General features: G+C 47.6%; 1 protein-coding gene across 1 annotated transcript in view; it reads left to right on the top strand.

Moving 5' to 3' along the window:
- The window catches only part of LOC130284225 (interferon-induced very large GTPase 1-like), a 63,805-nt gene that overhangs the window by 3,133 nt on the left and 33,172 nt on the right, over positions 1 to 27,500 (top strand). Inside the window, 3 exon segments of the mRNA XM_056534363.1 lie at positions 6,924 to 8,456; positions 11,561 to 12,335; positions 19,949 to 20,211. Of these exon segments, the coding sequence (XP_056390338.1) occupies positions 6,995 to 8,456; positions 11,561 to 12,335; positions 19,949 to 20,211 (2,500 nt within the window). The 5' untranslated portion in view covers positions 6,924 to 6,994.

The raw sequence follows: 27,500 nt of genomic DNA, 5'->3' as shown, positions 1-27,500 counted from the left end.
AGATTTAGACCTGAATCGGATAATCTTCTCTACCAGGGCGTGATGTCCACTTGGGCAGACCTGTCATCCTCTCTTTCCCATCCTATTTCCCCTCTTCTTCCTGTAAGCCTCATACCTGCGGCCGTGGGTTGCTGCTCAGGTGACTTTCAACCCATGTGGGACAAGATGAAAAATATCACAGTCGCTCAGTTTTTTAGGGATGGAGTAGCGCCCGCTCTAGACACATTGGGCTTTGTGCTGCATCACTGGAAGCCTTCATTCCTACACGTTAGACACTATGATCATTGCTGCACGCTCGTCAAACAAAAATTCCTCCCTTTAAGAAATCTCACTCAATTTGAACAGGGTATAATGTCTGGTTCGCACCCCAAAAACTACAACTTGTCCAGATGTCTTCAATGTATTGAAAACACACATAGCCAGTCACCTCCACACTTTGTGGCCTCCTGGGCAAAGGAATTAGGGAGAACGTTTTCTGAGCAGGAGGCGGGGGTGATATTATGTAATTCACAGGGGTTCTCAAGATGTATTAGACTCCAAGAGTCTCACTACAAAGTGTTACCCCGCTGGTACAGGTCACCGGAATTTCTACTTAACCATAACTTGTCTGACTCAAACCTCTGCTGGAGGTGCGTACAGCATGTGGGGACTCACCTGCACATTTGGTGGACATGCTCTATAATAGCTTCTTACTGGCATGAAATTAACTCCAAAATTAACTCTATTGTTCCCAATAAGGTCACGTTAACCCCAGAGGCAGTGCTTCTCCGTCTGCCATCTGGTGGTTTCACACCAAATAAGCACTCATTGATTACTCAGTTAGTTGCAGTAGTGAAAGCTTTGATTCCGCTCCACTGGTTACAAAAAGATCCACCAAGAATGGTCTACAAAGATCCACCAGGTGTGTAGGTTTGAGGAAATGTCCCATAGAACAATGAGGGCTCATGACGTCTTCTTGGACATATGGCGGTTGTGGTCAGCAACCGCTCCTTAGATATTGGGATTTGTGAAGCCCGGTCACAGTGGTTTTGGGTTACGGAACTACACCACCAATCCCCCCCCTCCACCTGCACCCATTTCTCTTCTTATACCCTCCTTCCTCCCCTCCCCCCCCCTTTTTTATCCTTTGGAACCTTGGAGATCTGCGCCTCTGACCTTGGTTCGTTGCTTATACTCTTAGATTGTGTAATATGTAAGAACCAGTTATCGTACTATTTTATTTTTTCCTTACACCTTGTTAATGTGTTCTTACTTATATGCATTTCTTATATGTATGAGAATGTTCTTAAATTTTATGAGGCTGCTACGACTTCCTCATTATGTCTCCTTTCTGCCACCTGTTATGTTCTTCAGAAAATAATAAAAAATATATTGTAAAAAATAAAAATAAATGATGTAGATATGGGTCTCATTGTAGTGGTACAGATTTAAAGATAAAGCAGGAGATTCATCAAGACTTATGTAGAGGAATAGTTTACCAGTCGCCCATAACAACCATATAGCTTTTTATTTTTATTTTTCAGAGGCCCTTTTATAAATGAAAGAAGCAAAAAAAGGATCTTATTTTCCGGCATATAAGATGACTTGGCGTTTAAGATGATCCTCAACTTTTACAGTAAAAATATAGAGTTTGGGATATACTCACCGTGATATGGTACCTTACCATTGTTCCCCCACACTAGGTTTTCAGCATAGTTCCCCCACTCTAGGTAGGCAGCATAGTTACCCCCCACATTAGGTTGTCAGCATAGTTCCCCCACATTAGGTTGTCAGCATAGTTCCCCCCACATTAGGTTGTAGTTCCCCCACATTAGGTTGGCAGTATAGTTCCCCCACATTAGGTTGTCAGCATAGTTCCCCCCACATTAGGTTGAAGTTCCCCCACATTAGGTTGGCAGTATAGTTTCCCCACATCAGGTTGTACTTCCCCCACATTGGGTTGGCAGTATAATTTTAACCATATTAGGTTGTAGTTCACCCACATTAGGTTGTAGTTCCCCCACATTAGGTTGGCAGTATAGTTTCCCCACATCAGGTTGTAGTTCCCCCACATTAGGTTGGCAATATAGTTACCCCCACATTAGGTTGGCAGTACACATTGTAGTTACCCCACATTAGGTTGTAGTTCCCCCACATTAGGTTGGCAGTATAGTTCCCCACATTAGGTTGGCAGTATAGTTCCCCCACATTAGGTAGGTAATATAGTTTCCCCCACATTAGGTAGGCAGTGGACCGCACAGACATACAGTCTTCAGCCATACACAGTGTATGGCTGAAGGCTGTATGTCTGTGGACTGCCCCACTTCAGTGCTCCAACCACTGCTCCCCTGGTCCGGGGTCACAATCTACTGCTATGGCCTATAGGTGCCAGGACCGGAGGACCGGTGGTCGTTGCACCAAAGATGATGTGCTGGTAACTTACCATGCCCACTCGTCCTCACTGCTCCGCTCTGCTGTTGCTATGGGCGCACGCACGGGACGTCAGTGATGTCCCTGCGTGCCCTACCTCCCAGCGGCCCCTGCATTTTAAAGTTAACTTGGGGCCGCAGAAATGTAACCGGGACATCCTTGTGTCCTGAAAAGATCTTTCGGGACACAGGAATGTCCCGAATGTGACGGGGGAAGTTAATCTCGGCCGGGACACCCAGGGTATGGATAATGCATGCCCCCGGGCATCCTGCCCGACAGCAGCACCCGGCGTATAAGATGACACTGGGCAAATAAGAGGAACCCTGACTTTTCAGAACTTTTTACGGGGTTAAAATGTTGTCTTATACACCGGAAAATATGGTATGTTTTTTATTTCCCCTTACAATAATGTGTATATACTGTATATATATATATATAAACAAGCAAAAAAAAATATAGCCAGCACAACAACCTAATACACGGGTGCACACTGCTGTGGCAGATACAGAATATACAAAAAAGAGGATTGCAGCAGCACACATTGGTCAAAAAATTGAGGCTCTTAGCGCACTATTTGATCAAAACGTGTCCCCCATCCACCACGAGGAGGTGGCCTCATTTAGGATGGGACCCTAGCACAAATTCTGAGCCTAACGCTCAGATACCAACTCACCTCTGCTGGGCATAGGTGGATGGGGGACACATTTTGATCAAATAGTGAGCTACAGTCAGGTCCATAAATATTGGGACATGGACACAATTCTAACATTTTGGCTCTATACACCACCACAAAGGATTTAAAAGGAAACGAACAAGTTGCGATTTAACTGCAGACGGTCAGCTTTAATTTGAGGGTATTTACATCCAAATCAGGTAACGGTGTATGAATTACAACAGTTTGCATATGTGCCTCCCACTTGCTAAGGGACCAAAATTATTGGGACAATTGGCTTCTCAACTGTTCCATGACCAGGTGTGTGCTATTCCCTCATTATCCCAATTACAATGAGCAGCTATAAGGTCCAGAGTGTGTTTTTTGCATTTGAAATCTGTTGCTGTCAACTCTCAAGATGAGATCCAAAGAGCTGTTACTATCAGTGAAGCAAGCCATCATTAGGCTGACAAAACAAACCCATCAGAGAGAGAGCCAAAACATTAGGCATGGCCAAAACAACTGTTTAAAACATTCTTAAAAAGAAAGAACGCATCGGTGAGCTCAGCTGTGGAGGATGAAGAATTATTTCCCTGGTGAAGAAAACCCCTTCACAACAGTTGTCCAGATGAAGAACACTCTCCAAGAGGTAGATTGATGTGTGTCAGAGTCATCAAGAGAAGACTTCACCAGAGGGAATACAGAGGCTTCACCACATGATGGAAACCATTGGAGCCTCAAAAACACCAAGGACAGATTAGAGTTTACCAAATGACATCTAAAAAAGCTTCACAGTCCTGGAACAACGTCCTATGGACAGATGAGACCAAGATCAACTTGTACCAGAGGGAAGAGAAGAGTCTGGAGAAGGATCCTAAGCAGACACCTCATCAGTGAACATGGTGGTGGGAGTGTCATGGCATAGTGGGCATGTATGGTGCCAATGGAATGGCTTCTCTTGGATTTATTCATCATGTGACAAAAGCAGCAGGATGAATTCTGAAGTGGTTGGGGAATATTATCTGCTCATATTCAGCAAAATTCTTCAGAACTCCTTGGATGGCGCTTCACAGTGCAGATGGACAATGACCCAAAGCAAAAGAACCAAAGAGTTTATTAAGGGAAAGAAGTGGAAGGTTATGTAATGGCCAAGTCACCTGACCTGAATACCATAGAGCATTTCACTTTCTGAAGACAAAACTGAAGGGAAAAATGCCCCAAGAACAAGCAGGAACTGAAGACATTGTCAGTAGAGGCGGCAAAGCATCACCAGGGATGAAACCAGTGTCTGCTGATGTCTATGCGTTCAGCATCACCAGGGATGAAACCAGCGTCTGCTGATGTCTATGCGTTCAGCATCACCAGGGATGAAACCAGCGTCTGCTGATGTCTATGCGTTCAGCATCACCAGGGATGAAACCAGCGTCTGCTGATGTCTATGCGTTCAGACCTCAGGCTGTAATTGACTGCAAAGGATTTGCAACCAAGTATTAAAAAGTGAAAGTTTGATTTATGATTATTATTCTGTCCCATTACTTTTGGTCCCTTAACAAGTGGGAGGCACATATGCAAACTGTTGCATTCCTACACCATTCACCTGATTTGAATGTAAATACAGTGACCCCCCCCGACCTACGATGGCCCCGACATACGATCATTTCAGCATACAATCACTCTCAGAGGCCATCGCATGGTGAAGGCAGCATCAACATACGATGCTTTTGTATGTCGGGGCCATCGCATAAACAGCTATCCTGCAGCGCAGACTGCTTCAGCTGCCACCGGATAGCGGTTTACGATCGTCGTCATCACGTCGCTGCGCACGCCGTCCCGTCATCCAATAGGAGTGCCTTGCGTAACCATGTGATGGCGGCGACGGAGAGCAAGGATACTGGACAGAAGAGACGTTCCGGAGCGATGGGGACACCCCAGGCACGCGGCTACAGCGATGGAGGGCGACATCCAGGGCAGCGGTGACGAGCGGTCTTCAACCTGTGGACCTCCAGATGTTGCAAAACTACAACTCCCAGCATGCCCGGACAGCCAACGGCTGGGTTTTGTTGTTTTGCAACATCTGGAGGTCCGCAGGTTGTAGACCACTGTCCTATACTTTACATTGCCCGAATCCCTCAACATACGATGGTTTGAACAAATGATGGTCCATTTGGAGCGGATTCCCATCGTATGCTGAGGGACCACTGTGTCCTCAAATTAAAGCTGACAGTCCGCATCTTGTTCGTTTCATTTTAAATCCATTGTGGTGGTGTATGGAGCCAAAAATGTTAGAATTGTGTCCATGTCCCAATATTAATGGACCTGACTGTATATGTTATCAGTCATCAGTTGTATAATTTACACCTTTCCACCATAACACTTACAGTATATGATACATCTCTTTATTATGCTGGATGAAAGGACATTGGCCATAGTAGGTCATTAGTAGGAAATCCTTTAGTACTATGCACAGTATCTTGGAGGATAAGATAGTAGTACATATCATAGTGGAAGACCATGCAGCTGCTATGGGGCCCTTAGAGAGAGAGGGCCCCACCCTGATAGGTCGTACTTATCTTTCCATTTGTAAGAAACTGTACAGAAGTCATCTCTCAGTTGAACTCTTATCTGCATTGATAGCAAATTAAAGGAGGGCAGAGGGAAATAAACACCAAACCCTTCTGTTCATGGGGCAAAATCTGATTTTGTAATAGCAAACCTATATTGATATTTGCTATGAGGCCCCCTTTATGCTACTTACGCCACTGCTTCATGTTCCTGTACAAGTGGTGGTTACTTTGTAGACCTGTGATACAGTGATCCCTTAACATACGATGTTAATCCGTTCCACATGGACCATCGTTTGTTGAAACCCTCGTATGTTGAGGGATCCGTGCAATGTCAAGTATAGGACAGTGGTCTACAACCTGCGGTCCTCCAGATGTTGCAAAACTACAGCACTCAGCATGCCCGGACAGCCAACGGCTGTCCGGGCATGCTGGGTGTTGTAGTTTTGCAAAATCTGGAGGTCCGCAGGTTGAAGACAACCGGTATAGGAAGTTGTACTCATCTGTCCCCGCCGCTCCAGACCGTCACTGCTCGTCACCGCTGCCCTGGATGTCGCCGTCCATCGCTGTCGCAGCGTCCCCGGGGTGTCCCTGACGCTCGGGCAAGGCCTCTGCTTCCCCGGCATCCTCGCTCTCCGTCGCCTCCATCACGTCGTTACGCACGCCGCTCCGTGATGGGACGGCATGCGCAGCAACATGATGACGACGATGGAGAGCGCCGACGGCGCAGGGGATCCTGATAAAGACGCACCGGAGCCCCGAGGACAGGTAAGAGATCATGACCGGACCACACCGGCACAGTAAACGGCTATCTGTCGGCAGCTGAAGCAGTCTACGCTGCCGGATAGCCGTTTATGTGATGGCCTTGACATACAAAAGCATCGTATGTTGATGCTGCCTCTGAGAGGCCATCGCATGTTGAAATGATCGTATGTCGGGGCCATCGTAGGTCGGGGGTCACTGTACTGATCTGTGCGAAGCTCCGTCAGTTTTCTGCATCAAAAAGAAATTAAGAAATAAGTGGAAATTATCACATGTGTTTTCTGCAAAATGTCTAAAACTTCAGAAAAACCTGCAGCCCGATAATCAGTGAGGACAAGTTAATCTTCTATAATCTCTCATTTTTGGGTTTATTTTCCAGTAATCTACAGAGCTGACTGGAGATGTTCTGCACAAGTTTGCCCACATGCCCAGCAGACCCAAATTTATAATAATGTTTTCTATCAATAGGAAGCACAAGTTGAATGGTCATTTACAGTTTACCATGACATGTCATATGGATTTTAATTTTTATTTTACAGGTTTCCACATAAAACAACTGAAGAGTAATTATGCAATTTTTGAACTTTAATTAAGTTATAACCACAACAAAATGGTGGACAGCAACGTGAAAGTGGCCATAAGGGTCCGGCCGATGAACCAGCGAGAAATTGATCTGAAGGCAGAATGTGTAGTGTACATGGAAGGAAAACAGACAGTCCTGAAGTCCACATCCCCGACATATGATGGAACCAGTACAGCACAAAAAGAGTTCTTCTTTGACCATTGTTTCTGGTCTGTTCATAATGAAGGTCCAGCCAAGTATACAAGCCAAGAAGATATTTTCGAGACCCTCGGGAAAAATCTGCTTGACAGTATCTTTGCCGGATTTAACTCTTGCATTTTTGCTTATGGTCAAACAGGATCAGGGAAAACCTTTTCTATGATGGGGACAGATGACCAGCCTGGTCTGGTGCCAAGAATCTCTTCTGCCTTATTCAGCCGAGACATAAGTCATTTAAAAAGTTTTCATGTTGAAGCCTCTTACTTAGAACTATACAACGAGAAAGTCCGAGATCTTTTGTATCCAACAAGTAACTTTAAGGCTCTTAAGGTCCGAGAACACAAATCCTTTGGCCCATACGTGGAAGGTTTGTCTCATCATGTGGTCAATAATACTGAAGACATAAAATCACTGATAAATGAAGGAAACAAATGCCGGAAAACTGCAAGTACAAAAATGAACGAGCACAGCAGCCGGTCACATGCCATATTCACTCTCACGGTGACACAGACACTCCAGAATGAACATGGCGCCATGAAAGAACTTCTCAGCAAAGTCAGTCTGGTGGATTTGTCTGGAAGTGAAAGAACTTCATTATCTGGAGCTACTGGAGATCGAATGAAAGAGAGTAATAACATTAATAAGTCCCTTACAGCTCTTGGTCTGGTTATAAATTCATTGGCTGAACTATCTGAGGGTAGAAGGAAGAGCACTTATGTGAATTACAGAGACTCAATGCTCACTTGGCTGCTAAAAAACAATCTTGGAGGAAACAGCAAGACTGTGATGTTGGCGACAATAAGCCCAGCATCAGTTCACTATCAGGAGACTCTCTCCACCTTGAAATATGCTGACAGTGCCAAACGTATAGTGAACAAAGTAACGGTGAATGAAGATATCAAGTCAAAGGCCATAGCTGAACTGAAAGATGAAGTACGAAGTCTGAGAGAACAACTTCAACAAACTGAAGAAAAATATAAGAAAGAACTGGAGGCAAAACTAAAGGAATCGGAAAAACTTCTACAAGAATTAAAGGTCTCTTGGGAGGAAAAGCTGAAGAAGACCGAAACATCTGCCCTGGAACGACAGAAACATCTCCAAAGACTCGGAATTACCGTAGAAAATATTGGAATTAGAGTCGATGAAGAGAAATGTTATCTCATAAACTTATCTTCTGGAATAAGTAATCAGAAAGAACTTCTTCTATATCATTTAGGAGAAAAAACGAAAATCGGGGCTGGTGATTCTCAAGACATCCAGGTCACCGGTCCCAGAATTGCATTGGAACATTGTGTCTGTCACGATGCCGGCTGGCAGGTAGTGGATCCTCTGTGCCAGAGAGGGATTGGCGTGGACCGTGCTAGTGGACCGGTTCTAAGCCACTACTGGTTTTCACCAGAGCCCGCCGCAAAGCGGGATGGTCTTGCTGCGGCGGTAGTGACCAGGTCGTATCCACTAGCAACGGCTCACCTCTCTGGCTGCTGAAGATAGGCGCGGTACAAGGGAGTAGGCAGAAGCAAGGTCAGACGTAGCAGAAGGTCGGGGGCAGGCGGCAAGGTTCGTAGTCAGGGGAGATAGCAGAAGTACTGGTACACAGGCTGTAAACACACAAAACGCTTTCTCTAGGCACAAGTGCAACAAGATCCGGCAAGGGAGTGCAAGGGAGGAGACTAGATATAGGCAGGGAACAGGTGGGAACCAATTAAGCTAATTGGGCCAGGCACCAATCATTGGTGCACTGGCCCTTTAAGTCTCAGAGAGCTGGCGCGCGCGCGCCCTAGAGAGCGGAGCCGCGCGCGCCAGCACATGACAGCAGGGGACCGGGACGGGTAAGTGACCTGGGATGCGATTCGCGAGCGGGCGCGTCCCGCTGTGCGAATCGCATCCCCAACGGCCAAGACAGTGCAGCGCTCCCGGTCAGCGGGACTGACCGGGGCGCTGCAGGGAGAAAGACGCCGTGAGCGCTCCGGGGAGGAGCGGGGACCCGGAGCGCTAGGCGTAACAGTACCCCCCCCCCTTAGGTCTCCCCTTCTCTTTGTCCGGTAACTGCCTCCCCTGGAATGAGGACACCTGGAAAGAATGGAGGGTTTCCTCAACGGCAGGCAGTACAGCAGGAGTGGGAATGGGGAGGGAGGGCAGAGGGCGAGGCCTGGCACGGGGCAGTGTGACACCAGGACGGGGGCCATGGGAAGGCACAGAGGCTTGCCTGATGGGACTGGGAGGGGGGGAGAGGCACTTCCTGTGGCAGGCAGAGTCCTTAATGACCTTAGGGGGACCGGATACAGGAGGAACCACAGGGTCACGGCAGGGAGTACTGGGAACCGGTTTTAGACAGTTCTTGGAACAAGAGGACCCCCAACTCCTGATCTCCCCAGTGGACCAATCCAGGGTAGGGGAATGAAGTTGAAGCCAGGGAAGTCCAAGGAGAATTTCCGAGGTGCAATTGGGGAGGACCAAAAGTTCAATCCTCTCATGATGAGATCCGATGCTCATAAGAAGGGGCTCCGTGCGGAAACGTATGGTGCAATCCAACTTGGCTCCGTTGACCGCGGAAACGTGGAGTGGCTTGACAAGACGGGTCACCGGAATGCGGAATTTATTCACTAGGGACTCCCGAATAAAATTTCCAGAAGCTCCAGAGTCCAGGCAGGCCACGGCTGAGAGAGAAGAGCAGGCTGAAGCAGAAATCCGAACAGGCACCGTGAGACGTGGAGAAGCCGACTTAGCATCAAGAGACGCCACACCCACGAGAGCTGGGTGCGGGCGTGCGTTTCCCAGACGTGGAGGACGGATTGGGCAATCCACCAAAAAATGTTCAGTACTGGCACAGTACAGGCAAAGATTCTCTTCCTTACGGCGATTCCTCTCTTCCAGGGTCAGGCGAGACCGATCCACTTGCATGGCCTCCTCGGCGGGAGGCCTAGGCGCAGATTGCAGTGGAGACTGTGGGAGAGGTGTCCAGAGATCAAAGTCTTTTTCCTGGCGGAGCTCTTGATGCCTCTCAGAAAAACGCATGTCAATGCGAGTGGCTAGATGAATAAGTTCATGAAGATTAGCAGGCATTTCTCGTGCGGCCAGAACATCTTTAATGTTGCTGGATAGGCCTTTTTTGAAGGTCGCGCAGAGGGCCTCATTGTTCCAGGATAATTCTGAAGCAAGAGTACGGAATTGTACGGCATACTCGCCAACGGAAGAATTACCCTGGACCAGGTTCAGCAGGGCAGTCTCAGCAGAAGAGGCTCGGGCAGGTTCCTCAAAGACACTTCGGATTTCCGAGAAGAAGGAGTGTACGGAGGCAGTGACGGGGTCATTGCGGTCCCAGAGCGGTGTGGCCCAAGACAGAGCTTTTCCAGACAGAAGGCTGACTACGAAAGCCACCTTAGACCTTTCAGTGGGAAACAGGTCCGACATCATCTCCAGGTGCAATGAACATTGCGAAAGAAAGCCACGGCAAAACTTAGAGTCCCCATTAAATTTGTCCGGCAAGGACAGGTGGAGGCTAGGAGTGGCCACTCGCAGCGGAGGAGGTGCAGGAGCTGGCGAAGGAGATGATTGCTGAAGAAGTTGCGAATGTTGGTGCACAATGGTGGACACTTCCGACAGCTGGTGGGTTAGATGGGCGATCTGTCGGGCGATATCAGAGACAACTGGCAGGGGAACCTCAGCGGGATCCATGGCCGGATCTACTGTCACGATGCCGGCTGGCAGGTAGTGGATCCTCTGTGCCAGAGAGGGATTGGCGTGGACCGTGCTAGTGGACCGGTTCTAAGCCACTACTGGTTTTCACCAGAGCCCGCCGCAAAGCGGGATGGTCTTGCTGCGGCGGTAGTGACCAGGTCGTATCCACTAGCAACGGCTCACCTCTCTGGCTGCTGAAGATAGGCGCGGTACAAGGGAGTAGGCAGAAGCAAGGTCAGACGTAGCAGAAGGTCGGGGGCAGGCGGCAAGGTTCGTAGTCAGGGGAGATAGCAGAAGTACTGGTACACAGGCTGTAAACACACAAAACGCTTTCTCTAGGCACAAGTGCAACAAGATCCGGCAAGGGAGTGCAAGGGAGGAGACTAGATATAGGCAGGGAACAGGTGGGAACCAATTAAGCTAATTGGGCCAGGCACCAATCATTGGTGCACTGGCCCTTTAAGTCTCAGAGAGCTGGCGCGCGCGCGCCCTAGAGAGCGGAGCCGCGCGCGCCAGCACATGACAGCAGGGGACCGGGACGGGTAAGTGACCTGGGATGCGATTCGCGAGCGGGCGCGTCCCGCTGTGCGAATCGCATCCCCAACGGCCAAGACAGTGCAGCGCTCCCGGTCAGCGGGACTGACCGGGGCGCTGCAGGGAGAAAGACGCCGTGAGCGCTCCGGGGAGGAGCGGGGACCCGGAGCGCTAGGCGTAACAGTGTCATTGACATCAGACAAGATGGAGAAGCTTTTCTCACCCCCAACAAAAATGCTGAAACCTTTGTGAATGGCTCACAAGTGCAGACGGATGTTATGTTGAGTCATAAAGATAAAATAAAAATTGGAGACAAGGCTTCTTTCATGATACATAAGTCAAACACTAAGCCTAACATTACTCATGAATGTGTCAATGCAGTTCACTATGCTCCTTTAAATCAACATGAAGAAGGAAACGGACAAGGAAATAAATCCATGGATGAAGAATGTGACACAAGTATCAGTTCAGACAACATCCAATGGTCTTACTTAGAAAACACAGACAGATCTCTTTCCGAGTGTCCATATTCTAAAGTCTCCCTCAGCATGGATTCTTCTGGTCATGGATTCTTAGATATCTCTCAGTCTATTGTATCTCCAGAAATCAGTGACACTAAACAATTAGAAGATCAGGATTCCTCTGACAGAAACATAACACCTATAAAGACTATAATATCTCCAAAGAACCATATAGAGGAGGAGAGAAACTATGAACTAAAGTTATTTCATAAAGACCAAAAAACTGACAACACTATCAATATCCAACACCAGGTATCTGAGGATGACAAAATGTGTTTCCCCATCAATCCAACATCACAGACCGTACAGGAACAAAATATAACTGATCTCTTCATGAATCCCACACCTCCATCAGATGACCTTTCTATTGAAGACAATCATATCTCCAGGTCTGAGAACAACCCTGAGAACTATGATACAAGTGAAGGACATTCAAGGTAATCTGTGACCCTCACCACTTCTCTCTACACCTTTCTTACCTATTCTCTGAGTCCTTCTTTATTTATTGTAACATTTTCTCCATTCCACTCTTATGAACGGGGGCAGGGAGAAGTGAGCACTAAGCTGTCCCTAAAAACACTCTCCCTGCCTACTTGCCCAGACACCCTAGCGGTGAATGACAAATAGGAGCTGGTCCCTTCCTGCATTAAAGTGCAATAGCGTCAAAGTCAACACAAACGGAACTGTAAATAGTCGGGGAACAGGTCAGGAAATCAAGGGCACAGTTCATACTGGACACAAACAAAAATCAAACTAGACACAAACACAAGTTCAGAGGGCACAGATAAGTGTTAAAGTACAGAGGACATTATAGGCCAATGGTAATGTACAGAGGACACCATAGGCCAATGGTAATGTACAGAGGACACTATAGGCCAATGGTAATGTACAGAGGACACTATAGGCCAATGGTAATGTACAGAGAACACTATAGGCCAATGGTAATGTACAGAGGACACTATAGACCAGTGGTAATGTACAAAGGACACTATAGGCCAATGGTAATGTATAGAGGACACTATAGGCCAATGGTAATGTACAGAGGACACTATAGGCCAACAGTAATGTACAGAGGACACTATAGGCCAATGGTAATGTACAGAGGACACTATAGGCCAATGGTAATGTACAGAGGACACTATAGACCAGTGGTAATGTACAAAGGACACTATAGGCCAATGGTAATGTACAGAGGACACTATAGGCCAACGGTAATGTACAGAGGACACTATAGGCCAATGGTAATGTACAGAGGACACTACAGACCAATGGTAATGTACAGAGGACACTGTAGACCAATGGTAATGTACAGAGGACACTATAGATCAGTGATCATGTACTAAAAATACTAAGGATCAGTAATCATGAACACACTAGACTCCCCACTCCAAACATGGAGGGATATACCAAGTACCAAAGCCAAATAGGCTCCTACCTAGCGGGCACTCTCCACCGAGTGATCAGGGTACTGGACTATAAGGAAATAGAAAAACTAAATACAAGTAAACATGGGTACAGGACTGATATAACGCACAGTGTGAACACAGACTAGGAACCACAAAGCAAATGCAGGACAAACATACAGAAATACTAAAAACCGACAAAATTACTAAAACAGAGCAGGCTAAAATCTATATATATCAAACAAGACCGATAACCATGGTTAAAACTCAGAATATATACTAAAACAGGCAAAACATAGCTAAAATGCATAATAAACCAGACATTGTCAGAGTAAAGCTCAATTATCATCCCATAGTAGCTCCTAGTTTGTCACGAACCGAGACAAGCGGGTGGTAGGGTTATCTATAAAATCACTATTTGTCTACACTAGAACGAAAATAATGATAAACAAATCCCTCTTACACCACCCAATTTAAAAGTATCGCTGCCACCACCTGCCTGTTTCAAGCTGACAGGAAGCTATCAATCCAATCTGGATATGCTGTTATTCCCAAATATAGTCTACTATCCCCAGTATTATATTAACACAGGAAAAGATTAATCCAAATCTATAATGTAGCCGAACAGGTAAGTAAATTTAAGACTATAACTTAGCTCTCTTCAAGGACAATGTGCGTCCATTTTACCAGACATAAGGCGGTACTTAATAAATGAATGATATATTATGAAAGCAAAATATTCACAGTACATGTAAAAATAGATATTAACAAGACAAAGTTTCACCAGACAGAAAATAAAATAAATGGGAAAAACATAGAATCCTTACTTACAAAAAGTCACAGAGTTCTATTCCATGGGGTCTGGTAGGAAATGGCGTCTGGCATCCAAAATTAGATCTTGTCCCCCATGCAAGCGCCCCTAGTCCCCCCAGGTCTGCAGGACATATATCACCAGTAATGAATGACAAGCAATCACAATGCAACATGGATACATATTTTAGCCGTTGTATATGACACCTCCCCCCAATAAGAGACGCACTGGGAGGAGGCTCACATGCCTCTACCTTGCGTCTTTTGCCAAGTCTTCCACTTGACATGGCACCACAGGTAGGGCTGTACTTCTCCTAATGCCCAAACAATTGCAAGACACACTTTTTTCATTGTGGCACTCAATGACAGCATTCTCTGTCCCACTTAATATGTTCTTTCTTGAGTATCCCAGCCATACCACTGCTTCTGCAAGAACTGATCGGTATTCATACTCTCTGGCACCTCCCCCATTAAGGTCTGCTTGTATTTCCAAACCTCAAAACAAACCTGACCACAGACCTTCAAGGGGCACCCAACATTCCTTCCCACTCCTCTCGAACCGGAGACGAGGGGCCACACACTCTAAACCCATAGAGGAATTCAATGGAGAAGAAGCTAGCGGATTCCTGCGGACCCTCCCTAAAAGCGAAGGGAAGATGCAACAGGAATCGCCCCCAGTTCTCCCCCTGTGACTCCACAAATGTTTTCCACATCTCTTTCAAGGTCCCCTTAAACCTTTCAATCAAACCATTCATTTGGAGTCGGTCAGGGATGGTGACCAGATGCTCCACCTGAACCTCTGAGCACCGACTCTTTATCAGATCAAAGTTCAGCTGGAGCCCCTGGTCAGTTAGCATCTCTTTGGGAAACCACACACATGAGATGTTCAACAGAGCATTGTCCCAGTATACCCACTCCTTATGAAGGACTGTGGGATCTGTCTGCTGGACCTGCAGGAGTTCTTGGCTCTGTACAACAGAGTCACTACTTGGCTCTAGTTCAGAGTCAGGCTCCTGGCATATTAAGAAAGAGGGTAGGGGGGACTGAGGCTCCCCTGCAGACATCCTTTCTGGATCTGCAGGCTGAGTCAGTCCTGGTCCAGGTCCCCTACTCCTTACAGCATGATGACGGGTGACCATGGCGACATTCTGCCCACCCATCTCACTCACACTCTCTTCCTGATACCGATTGGATTTTGAGGCTGGGCTGTTCCTGACACAGACAGACAATCTCTCAATATCTGCCCTGCTTTACCGTCAGGTGGCCCTCCCACATTCTCACATAGCTTCTATGGAATCCCTGATTCTGGCACAGACACATTCTGCCCTATCTCCCAGTAGCGCTGCCCCTTTCTGGTTTCAAACGGCACCGCACACACCTCTGGTTCTGGGGCAAACACGCTCTGCCCTACCTCCCAGTGACATGGTCCGTTCACATTCCCAGCTGGCAACTCAGGCATTTCTGGTTCAGGCACAAACTCATATTCATTCTGCCCTCCCTCCCAGGGAAATCTAGAGAAAGGAAGGAAGGCGCCTCATGTGCGGGATCAGTAGATCTTGCAGGTGGGGGTAGGGGAAGGTAATTCCCAAGCCGCTTACCAAAGTTGGTTGTGCGCCCACACACAACAAGGTTAGAAGCAGAAAAGATATGAAGGCAGGTCCACTGCAGCCCTCCTGGATAGGTATGAAATCAAAGGCGAATGACCAGGGAGTCAGGAGTTTGTCTGGCGCAGAGAGGAACCATCAGACAGCCAGGTAAAATCAATGGATTTATTAGATGCAACGCGTTTCGCTGCGCATGCGCAGCTTCATCAGGCATGACAAAGGGAGGCAGGTAACAGGTATATATATATATATATATATACCTGTTACCTGCCTCCCTTTGTCATGCCTGATGAAGCTGCGCATGCGCAGCGAAACGCGTTGCATCTAATAAATCCATTGATTTTACCTGGCTGTCTGATGGTTCCTCTCTGCGCCAGACAAACTCCTGACTCCCTGGTCATTCGCCTTTGATTCCTCCCTCCCAGGGAAACAACCTTGGCACATTCTCACAGGGCATCTCACACCACCCTGCTACTACAATCTCCCCTGGCTCTGGCACAGCCGGGTACACATGCTTCTTCTGGTCCCCCTCCCCACAGGGTAGGCCATGTACATCTACACACTCTGCTCTTCCCATAGCAGGACTCCTATGTGGTGGGGGTTGGTCATAGGTATCATTATCTGGCACATACTGAGATAACAATTTACCTAAGTCAGTACCTAGTAATACATTTGTAGGAATGTTATCAGCAACCGCAACATCTCTGAGACCCTTCCCCACTCCCCAGTCCAAATACACCTGTGCTATTGGCACTGCAGGTCGTACTCCTTCAATTCCTGGAATAAAATCCTTAGAACTCACCAGCTCTGGTGCACAAGAGTCACATCTACACCAGTGTCTCGCAGTCCAACAGTTAACTGACCGTTTACTGTGCCTGGTTGCATATTATTCAAATTGGCACTGTCCTTGCCTCGGGAAACAAACAAAACTGAAGGTGTTAATCCTGAGGGAAGCCCCTCAACGGTAGATGGTGTAGGCCTCCTTTTCTCCGGGCATGTAGAACTAATGTGCCCAACTTTATTGCAAACAGCATCTGCGGTTATCCCCAGGTATAGCAGCGGGATCAGCTCCCACTCTCCTTGATGTAGAAACTGGTGCATAAGAAGGCACAGTAGGCTGGGCGATGGGAGGTCGCGGTGCAGGGGTCCTCCATCCCTTGGTAAATCCTCTGATCCAGTCTGTGGATGCCCAGTTGGCTGTGTGGAAATCTGCCATCTCCCCAGCGTCCAGTGCTGTTTTGGGTTCCCGGTCCAGCAGCCATTCCTGTACATCTGCTGGACACAGCTGTAAAAACTGCTCCTTGATGATTAGATCTGCCAGGCCTTCAAATTAGTTAATCTCCTCCTCTGGTCCACTGTCCAAATGCTGTGGTCAGGTGTCCCACAAGAGCGGTGTAACTCTTGGTGGATTTCTTCAGCAAAGTCCTGAATTTCGTTCAGTACACCTCAGGGGTAAGGTCGTATCGTTTCTGCAGAGCAGCCTTAATGGCATCATAGTCCTGGTCAGATTCTGCTGGTAGCTCTGCAAACGCTTCCAGCGCTGGACCTCTGAGACCAGGGGTGAGGTACTGAGCGTAGTATGACTCGTTCGACCACCGGCAACCAGGAAGAGGATCACGGCGGAGACCAGAGACGGTTACCGGAGGCCCTGGGGGAGCGGAGGAAGGTATATACATCTTATTTTTTTACTGCCGACAGTATGGGGACAATTTTAATATTCCAGAGTTCTCCTTTAATCACTTTAACACAATCACGTTCTTAATAAGGATGGGACAATTTTGGTTTTACAGGGTTAGGGTTTCTTCTACAACTAGAAAAATTCAGTTTACCATGACATTTTTGGGCTCAGCATAAACAGCATAAATCCAACTTACTCATAAGGGATTTCCCAGGGTTACAGTACCAATTATTAATTTTCCTTTCAGGCTTATGCCCTCCTGGGACTAATTTCCCAAGCTAGGGAACCCTATGTAAAAAAAATTCTTCTTTATTGTTGTTCTTATTAAAATTACCAATCAATATGTGAGAAAAAACTAAAATACCATGTGCATTAAGAACACAGTCAAATGGATCAGTATTTAGTTTGGTATGACACGTATTCTTAGTTATAATTAAGTTGGATTTGGGGCTCCCAGCCGGGATGCCACTGATGTCCTCCACACAGGATGTTTATATTTACATCCAACTTATGTATTTGTGTATTTATTCTGATCCATATGCTGCAATTAAAACACCATGCACTGACACCCCCCTGACATTTCGCCGGCCATAACCGGCTTTATCAAGGGCCGAGGTATTAATGGCATATACAGTAGCATAGTAAATGATATGACATGATCTCTAAACTGAAAAACAATTTAGTTGATAAATCAACTAGGTACCAGTCCTCAAGGTATATATAAAAGAAAGTTAGTGGAATGTAATAATAAGAATAGATGGAGATCCAGATATTAATTCAAAAAATATAATATATTTATTAAAGGTGATGTTATTCGCTGGTGTCTAGTGTCCCTGCAGGGCCCTTGCATGGAACAAAAGGCGCAGCATAAAATAATAAAAATGTATAAAATCAATGAATTAATAATTCAATAGAGAGAATAAAATAAAATAGAATAAAACTTGCATCTATAGTTCATCCAATGTTGGCATCAATAATAATCAGTTAACAGTGATCTTAACTGCTCAGTCTCTTATAAGCACGATGTGATGCCGATAGCCAAATACAATGTCAAATAACGGCTTGTTGTAACAGTTGCAGTGTCCAATCTCAATGAATTGTCTCACAGATGTGAAGGATAACGAAAGTCCGGTGCACAGCACCACTCACCACCCTTGTGACCGCTGGTATTGCTGGTATCGGCAGAGGAGCTGTTTCGGTGATGTGGCACGGAGGTGTCAGGCCTCCGGCAGTGAAGGTCTGTATCTCCTGTGTCCGGCAGCGTTATAGGTAGCGCTGGAGTTGTCCTCTCCGCAAGGTCCGCGGCTGGCACGGATGGCACCGGCCTCGTAGGTAAGCCGAAGGTCCTTGGCTGGTGGAATAAAGCGGTACGTTCAAGGTAGCGGTGGGAGTGCGTGCAGCGCGCCCCGTGTAGTTGAGCGCTTGCACACGCGCAGAGGGGCAGTGAAGCCGCAGTGGTCCCAATACTGGGGTCTTCCAGCAGTTTCAAATAGAGTCCGGTATAGAGCTGGGATATGGAGATGATTATAGATAGATGCAAGTAGAATACACAATTGTGCATTCTACTTGCATCTATCTATAATCATCTCCATATCCCAGCTCTATACCGAACTCTATTTGAAACTGCTGGAAGCCCCCAGTATTGGGACCACTGTGGCTTCACTGCCCCTCTGTGCGTGTGCAAGCGCTCAACTACACGGGGCGCGCTGCACGCACTCCCACCGCTACCTTGAACGTACCGCTTTATTCCACCAGCCAAGGACCTTCGGCTTACCTACGAGGCCGGTGCTATCCGTGCCAGCCGCGGACCTTGCGGAGAGGACAACTCCAGCGCTACCTATAACGCTGCCGGACACAGGAGATACAGACCTTCACTGCCGGAGGCCTGACACCTCCGTGCCACATCACCGAAACAGCTCCTCTGCCGATACCAGCAATTCCAGCGGTCGCAAGGGTGGTGAGTGGTGCTGTGCACCGGACTTTCATTATCCTTCACATCTGTGAGACAATTCATTGAGATTGGACACTGCAACTGTTACAACAAGCCGTTATTTGACATTGTATTTGGCTATCGGCATCACATCGTGCTTATAAGAGACTGAGCAGTTAAGATCACTGTTAACTGAATATTATTGATGCCAACATTGGATGAACTATAGATGCAAGTTTTATTCTATTTTATTTTATTTTATTCTCTCTATTGAATTATTAATTCATTTTTATTATTTTACGCTGCGCCTTTTGTCCCATGCAAGGGCCCTGCAGGGACACTAGACACCAGCGAATAACATCACCTTTAATAAATATATAATATTTTTTCAATTTATATCTGGATCTCCATCTATTCTTATTCTTTACATTCCACTAACTTTCTTTTACATATACCTTGAGGACTGGTACCTAGTTGATTTATCAACTAAATCGTTTTTCTGTACTATTTAGACCTTTGGGTGAAGGTAACACCAGTTAACCTCAGGTATATTTACCCACTGAGTGAGCTACACCTTCTTTTATCTATTATGATCTCTAAACTGTTTCATCAATTTCACTTTCAGAGTTTCGACGGGAGCAGCTTCTTCAGAGGAGGCAGCTAGTTACATTCGGAGATCAAGGAAAGAGATCATGGCCGTTCTACAGAAGAACTTTAATGACTGGATGGATGAATTGGATTCACAGGACATTATCACTCAGGAAGAATATTTTACTGTGGAGAAGATGAGTGACGCTATAGACAAAGTGCGCGCCTTAGTGAATGTAATCCTCCAGAAAGATGAGTCGGTGTGTAGAGCGTTTCTCCAGTTGTTAAAACTGAACCAAGGTAAGACTTGATGGATTGGATTGTATAAATGACACATAACCCTAATTATATACCATATGTTCAGGGGCATCAAGCTACAATTAGAGATAAGCAACGTGTTCTTTCACGAAATTTTTTTGACCCAAAATTCTCAGAATGTTCAGATTTCTATGCGTGGGGGACCTTTAAAGGGGTACTCCACTGCCCAGCGTTCGGAACATTTACTTCCGAATGCTGGGAGCAGGCTGTTGTGATTCCACGGCCATGCACCTTGTGACATCACACCAAGCCCCCTAAATGCAAGTATATGGGAGGGGGCGTGGCGGCTGTCACACCCCCTCCCATAGACTTGCATTGAGGGGGCATGGTGTGAGGTCACAAGGGGAGTTGCTGTGACGTTACAAACCCCTGCAGCCCGCTCCCAGCATTTGGAACTGAATGTTCTGAACACTGGGCAGTGGATTACCCCTTTAACAAACTCAACACCTAGCACAGGTCATTAAAAAAATCAGCAATTATTGTCAAAAATTGTGTGACTTTTTACTATTCTTAACTACTCTAACACATGGTTTAGCATGAGAGGGTTTGGCCACCGCAACACTCCAAATTTTCTACAATTTACGCCTTCTATCTATGATAAGACTATGGAGAACACAACTTGTGTCCAGAAAATATATCTAAAATCTAAAAATGTATATAGTTCGGCAACAGGCAAATGTTTCTACAGGGCCAATAACATTCAGCCTGTGTCCAAGTGTAGATTTTGATTAAATTAATTATTATTATTATTTTTTTTTTTTAATAATATCTTTATTCGGGATTTTCAAGAAAAATACAAACATTACCTGCGTCAAAAAAGACTCAAAGGCAGATAGGGTACAAGCACAACGCAGACACAGGTATCAGTGCCATCAAATAGCAAACAGTGTGAACTTCCATATCAGTAGTAATCAAGAAACAGGACATCTGACCGTCACAGCAGAGAAGAATCTAACGGAAACAATAATGGGAGCCTAAAGCAACCTTTTAGAAAGTATCTGAGCTGGTCTTTCTATGGAGCTCATATGCGTAGATGGGTGACATGGACCAAGATAGCACTGAATGCAAGTCTGATGAAAATAAATCTGAAACTTAACATGGTTAGGGGAGGAGGAGGGAAAAGGGAAGACAGAAGGAAAGGGGTGTAGGGAAAGAGGAAAGAGGGAAGGGGATACTGGAGGCAGAAGGGAGGGAAGATCCAAGATAAAAAGGCAAACAAGAAGGTTAACTAGGGGGGAAGGGAAGAGAAAAAAAGAGTATGGGAAGTGTAGGAGCGATAAATAGCTACTGTGACTAAACGGGAAGAAAAGAAGGAAGTTCCTCTCGTGGTGCACATACCTCTCCGGTCCAACCTCCAACCAGCGACCATCCCCTCTATTCATTTGGGTATTGGGTTCTGAAATCAGGTGAGGATATGTAGGCTATCCAGGGGGCCCAGGTCTCATGGAACTTAGTGCATTGGCTTAATTGTTATTTTTTTTTTTTTGGGGGGGGGGGGATTTTTCACACCTCCAAAATAAAATATCAATATGTATTTTGGGAAGAAACCACAAGCCATTATATATATATTTTTTTATTCAATTTGTGAGGGTGAGAGCATGTCACTGATCTTCTGCTTTGTCCATCATGTTCCATACAGTACTGCTACGTCTATTACTGCCTCTGCTGTCAATACTACTACCCCTCCACAGCCGCACATCTCCTGCCTTGTCCATCATATTCCATACAGTACTGCTGTTACGCCGAGCGCTCCGGGTCCCCGTTCCTCCCCGGAGCGCTCGCCTCATCTTCGTTGTTGCAGCGCCCCGGTCAGATCCACTGACCGGGTGCGCTGCGGTCCCGCCTTCAGCCGGGGTGCGATTCGCGATGCGGGTAGCGCCCGCTCGCGATGCGCACCCCGGTCCCCGTACCTGACTCGCTCTCCCTCGGTCCTGTCCCGGCGCGCGCGGCCCCGCTCCCTAGGGCGCGCGCGCGCCGGGTCTCTGCGATTTAAAGGGCCAGTGCACCAATGATGGTGCCTGGCCCAATCTTCCCAATTAGCTTAATTGGTAATCACCTGTGCACTTCCCTATATTACCTCACTTCCCTTGCACTCCCTCGCCGGATCTTGTTGCACTTGTGCCTAGTGAAAGCATTCCTTGTCTGTTCCTAGTCCGTGTTCCTGACCTCCTGCCGTTGCCCCTGACTACGATCCTTGCCGCCTGCCCCCGACCTTCTGCTACGTCCGACCTTGCTTCTGCCTACTCCATTGTACCGCGCCTATCTTCAGCATCTTCAGCAGCCAGAGAGGTGAGCCGTTGCTAGTGGATACGACCTGGTCACTACCGCCGCAGCAAGACCATCCCGCTTTGCGGCGGGCTCTGGTGAAAACCAGTAGTGGCTTAGAACCGGTCCACTAGCACGGTCCACGCCAATCCCTCTCTGGCACAGAGGATCCACTACCTGCCAGCCGGCATCGTGACAGTAGATCCGGCCATGGATCCCGCTGAGGTTCCCCTGCCAGTTGTCTCTGATATCGCCCGACAGATCGCCCATCTAACCCACCAGCTGTCGGAAGTGTCCACCATTTTGCACCAACATCCCCTGCCAGTTGCCTCTGATATCGCCCGACAGGTCGCCCTTCTAACCCACCAGCTGTCGGAAGTGTCCACCATGGTGCGCCAACATTCGCAACTTCTTCAGCAATCATCTCCTCCGCCAGCTCCTGCACCTCCTCCGCAGCGAGTGGCCACTCCTAGCCTCTGCCTGTCTTTGCCGGACAAATTTAATGGGGACTCTAAGTATTGCCGTGGCTTTCTTTCGCAATGTTCCCAGCACTTGGAGATGATGTCGGACCAGTTTCCTACTGAAAGGTCTAAGGTGGCTTTCGTGTTCTGCCTTCTGTCTGGAAAAGCCCTGTCATGGGCCGCACCGCTCTGGGACCGCAATGACCCCGTCACTGCCTCTGTACACTCCTTCTTCTCGGAAATTCGAAGTGTCTTTGAGGAACCTGCCCGAGCTTCTTCAGCCGAGATTGCCCTGCTGAACCTGGCCCAGGGTGTTTCTTCCGTTGGCGAGTACGCCATTCAGTTCCGTGCTCTTGCTTACGAGTTGTCCTGGAATAGTGAGGTTCTCTGCGCGACCTTTAAAAAAGGCCTATCCAGCAACATTAAAGATGTTCTGGCCGCACGAGAGACTCCTGCTGACCTACATGAACTCATTCATCTAGCCACTCGCATTGACATGCGTTCTTCCGGATGGCGTCTGGAGCTCCGCCTGGATATGGACTTTGTTCGCACGAGGCGTTTTTTCTCCCCGGCTCCTCTCTCCTCTGGTCCTCTGCAATCTGTTCCTGTGCTTCCCGCCGCGGAGGCTATGCAAGTTGACCGGTCTTGCTTGACACCTCAAGAGAGGACACGACGCCGCATGGAGAATCTTTGCCTGTACTATGCCGGTACCGAACACTTCCTGAAGGATTGTCCTATCCGTCCTCCCCGCCTGGAAAGACGCACGCTGACTCCGCACGAAGGTGACACAGTTCTTGATGTCAACTCTGCTTCTCCACGCCTTACTGTGCCTGTGCGGATATCTGCCTCTACCTTCTCCTTCTCTACTATGCTCTTCTTGGATTCCGGATCTGCAGGAAAATTTTTTTTGGCCTCTCTCATCAACAGGTTCTACGTTCCTGTGACCAGTCTCGCCAGACCCCTCTACATCTATTGTTTTTACAATAAAAGATTGGACTGTCTTGTACGTTTCCACACTGAACCCCTCCTAATTTGCATCGGACCTCTTCACGGAAAAATTGAGTTTTTTTTCAGGTTCTTTGGCCCCAAGAAGAGGGGGAGACCCAAGGGGGGGGGTACTGTTACGCCGAGCGCTCCGGGTCCCCGTTCCTCCCCGGAGCGCTCGCCTCATCTTCGTTGTTGCAGCGCCCCGGTCAGATCCACTGACCGGGTGCGCTGCGGTCCCGCCTTCAGCCGGGGTGCGATTCGCGATGCGGGTAGCGCCCGCTCGCGATGCGCACCCCGGTCCCCGTACCTGACTCGCTCTCCCTCGGTCCTGTCCCGGCGCGCGCGGCCCCGCTCCCTAGGGCGCGCGCGCGCCGGGTCTCTGCGATTTAAAGGGCCAGTGCACCAATGATGGTGCCTGGCCCAATCTTCCCAATTAGCTTAATTGGTAATCACCTGTGCACTTCCCTATATTACCTCACTTCCCTTGCACTCCCTCGCCGGATCTTGTTGCACTTGTGCCTAGTGAAAGCATTCCTTGTCTGTTCCTAGTCCGTGTTCCTGACCTCCTGCCGTTGCCCCTGACTACGATCCTTGCCGCCTGCCCCCGACCTTCTGCTACGTCCGACCTTGCTTCTGCCTACTCCATTGTACCGCGCCTATCTTCAGCATCTTCAGCAGCCAGAGAGGTGAGCCGTTGCTAGTGGATACGACCTGGTCACTACCGCCGCAGCAAGACCATCCCGCTTTGCGGCGGGCTCTGGTGAAAACCAGTAGTGGCTTAGAACCGGTCCACTAGCACGGTCCACGCCAATCCCTCTCTGGCACAGAGGATCCACTACCTGCCAGCCGGCATCGTGACAACTGCTACGTCTATTACTGCCACTGCTGTCAAAACTACTACCCCTCCACAGCCGCACATCTCCTGCCTTGTCCATCATGTTCTATACAGTACTGCTGCGTCTATTACTGCCACTGCTGTCAATACTACTACCCCTCCACAGCCGCACATCTCCTGCCTTGTCCATCATGTTCCATATAGTACTGCTGCAGCTATTACTACCACTGCTGTTACTACTATTACCCCTCCACAACCGCACATCTCCTGCCTTGTCCATCATATTCCATACAGTACTGCTACGTCTATTACTGCCACTGCTGTCAATACTACTACCCCTCCACAGCCGCACATCTCCTGCCTTGTCCATCATGTTCCATACAGTACTGCTGCAGCTATTACTACCACTGCTGTTACTACTATTACCCCTCCACAACCGCACATCTCCTGCCTTGTCCATCATATTCCATACAGTACTGCTACGTCTATTACTGCCACTGCTGTCAATACTACTACCCCTCCACAGCCGCACATCTCCTGCCTTGTCCATCATGTTCCATATAGTACTGCTGCAGCTATTACTACCACTGCTGTTACTACTACTACCCCTCCACAGCCGCACATCTCCTGCCTTGTCCATCATGTTCCATACAGTACTGCTGCAGCTATTACTGCCACTGCTGTCAATACTACTACCCCTCCACAGCCGCACATCTCCTGCCTTGTCCATCATATTCCATACAGTACTGCTACGTCTATTACTGCTGTTACTACTACTACCTCTCCACAGCCGCACATCTCCTGCCTTGTCCATCATATTCAATACAGTACTGCTGCAGCTATTACTACCACTGCTGTCAATACTACTACCCCTCCACAGCCACACATCTCATGCCTTGTCCATCATGTTACATACAGCACTGCTGCAGCTATTACTACCACTGCTGTCAATACTACTACCCCTCCACAGCCGTACATCTTCTGCCTTGTCCATCATGTTCCATACAGTACTGCTGCAGCTATTACTACCACTGCTGTTACTACTATTACCCCTCCACAGCCGCACATCTCCTGCCTTGTCCATCATGTTCCATACAGCACTGCTGCAGCTATTACTACCACTGCTGTCAATACTACTACCCCTCCACAGCCGCACATCTCCTGCCTTGTCCATCATATTCCATACAGTACTGCTGCAGCTATTACTACCACTGCTGTTACTACTACTACCCCTCCACAGCCGAAAATCTCCTGCCTTGTCCATCATGTTCCATACAGTACTGCTGCAGCTATTACTACCACTGCTGTCAATACTACTACCCCGCCACAGCCACACATCTCCTGCCTTGTCCATCATGTTCCATACAGTACTGCTGCAGCTATTACTACCACTGCTGTTACTACTACTACTACCCCTCCACAGCCGCACACCTCCTGCCTTGTCCATCATATTCCATACAGTACTGCTACGTCTATTACTGCCACTGCTGTTACTACTACTACCTCTCCACAGCCACACATCTCCTGCCTTGTCCATCATATTCCATACAGTACTGCTGCAGCTATTACTGCCACTGCTGTTACTACTACTACCCCTCCACAGCCGCACATCTCCTGCCTTGTCCATCATATTCCATACAGTACTGCTACATCTATTACTACCACTGCTGTTACTACTACTAACCCTCCACAGCCGCACTTCCCCTGCCTTGTCCATCATATTCCATACAGTACTGCTGCAGCTATTACTGCCACTGCTGTTACTACTACTACCCCGCCACAGCCGCACATCTCCTGCCTTGTCCATCATGTTCCATACAGTACTGCTGCAGCTATTACTACCACTGCTGTTACTACTATTACCCCTCCACAACCGCACATCTCCTGCCTTGTCCATCATATTCCATACAGTACTGCTACGTCTATTACTGCCACTGCTGTCAATACTACTACCCCTCCACAGCCGCACATCTCCTGCCTTGTCCATCATGTTCCATATAGTACTGCTGCTTCTATTACTGCCACTGCTGTCAATACTACTACCCCTCCACAGCCGCACATCTCCTGCCTTGTCCATCATGTTTTGTATTTCAGGACTTATGATGGGAATCAGACCTTGGTTGTACAGGATAAATATAAATCAAACTGAAACTGTCTCCCAAAAAAGTGACACATGACAAAATGACAACAGAAATCTTCTTAGAAATCTTTCCTAATTTATTGAAAATGTAAAACTACAATTTTGAAGTAACATAAGTATTCATACCTTTCCTCAGGACTTGAGGCACTGATTTCAGCCTCCAGTCTTCTTGGAGATGAGGCCACAAGCTTTACACACCTAGATTGTGGGATTTTCTGCCGTTCTTCTCTGTAGATCCTCTTAAGCTCTGGCAGGTTGGATCGGGGACCATAAATGAAAGCCATTTTTGGGTCTCTCCATAGATGTCCCATTGGGTTCAGGCTCTGTCTGGGCCACTCAAGGACATTCATGAAGTTGTCCCTATGCTGATGTTTCTGAGGGATCCGCCAAATAGAAAAGGATTTAGGCAAGCTAGAAGAATGGTCAGAACTCTGGCAACTGAAATTTAATGTGGATAAGTGCAAGATAATGCACCTGTGCATAAAAACCCTCAGGCAGAATATAGAATATGTGACACAGCCCTGACCTCGGTATCTGAGGAGAGGGATTTAGGAGAAATTATTTCAGAAGACTTAAAGGTAGG

Source organism: Hyla sarda, chromosome 8, assembly GCF_029499605.1.
Source record: "Hyla sarda isolate aHylSar1 chromosome 8, aHylSar1.hap1, whole genome shotgun sequence".
In the NCBI taxonomy this organism is placed as follows: Eukaryota; Metazoa; Chordata; class Amphibia; order Anura; family Hylidae; genus Hyla; species Hyla sarda.
Note: the sequence above shows the minus strand (reverse complement) of the source record. Positions and strands in the feature narration are given on the sequence as shown.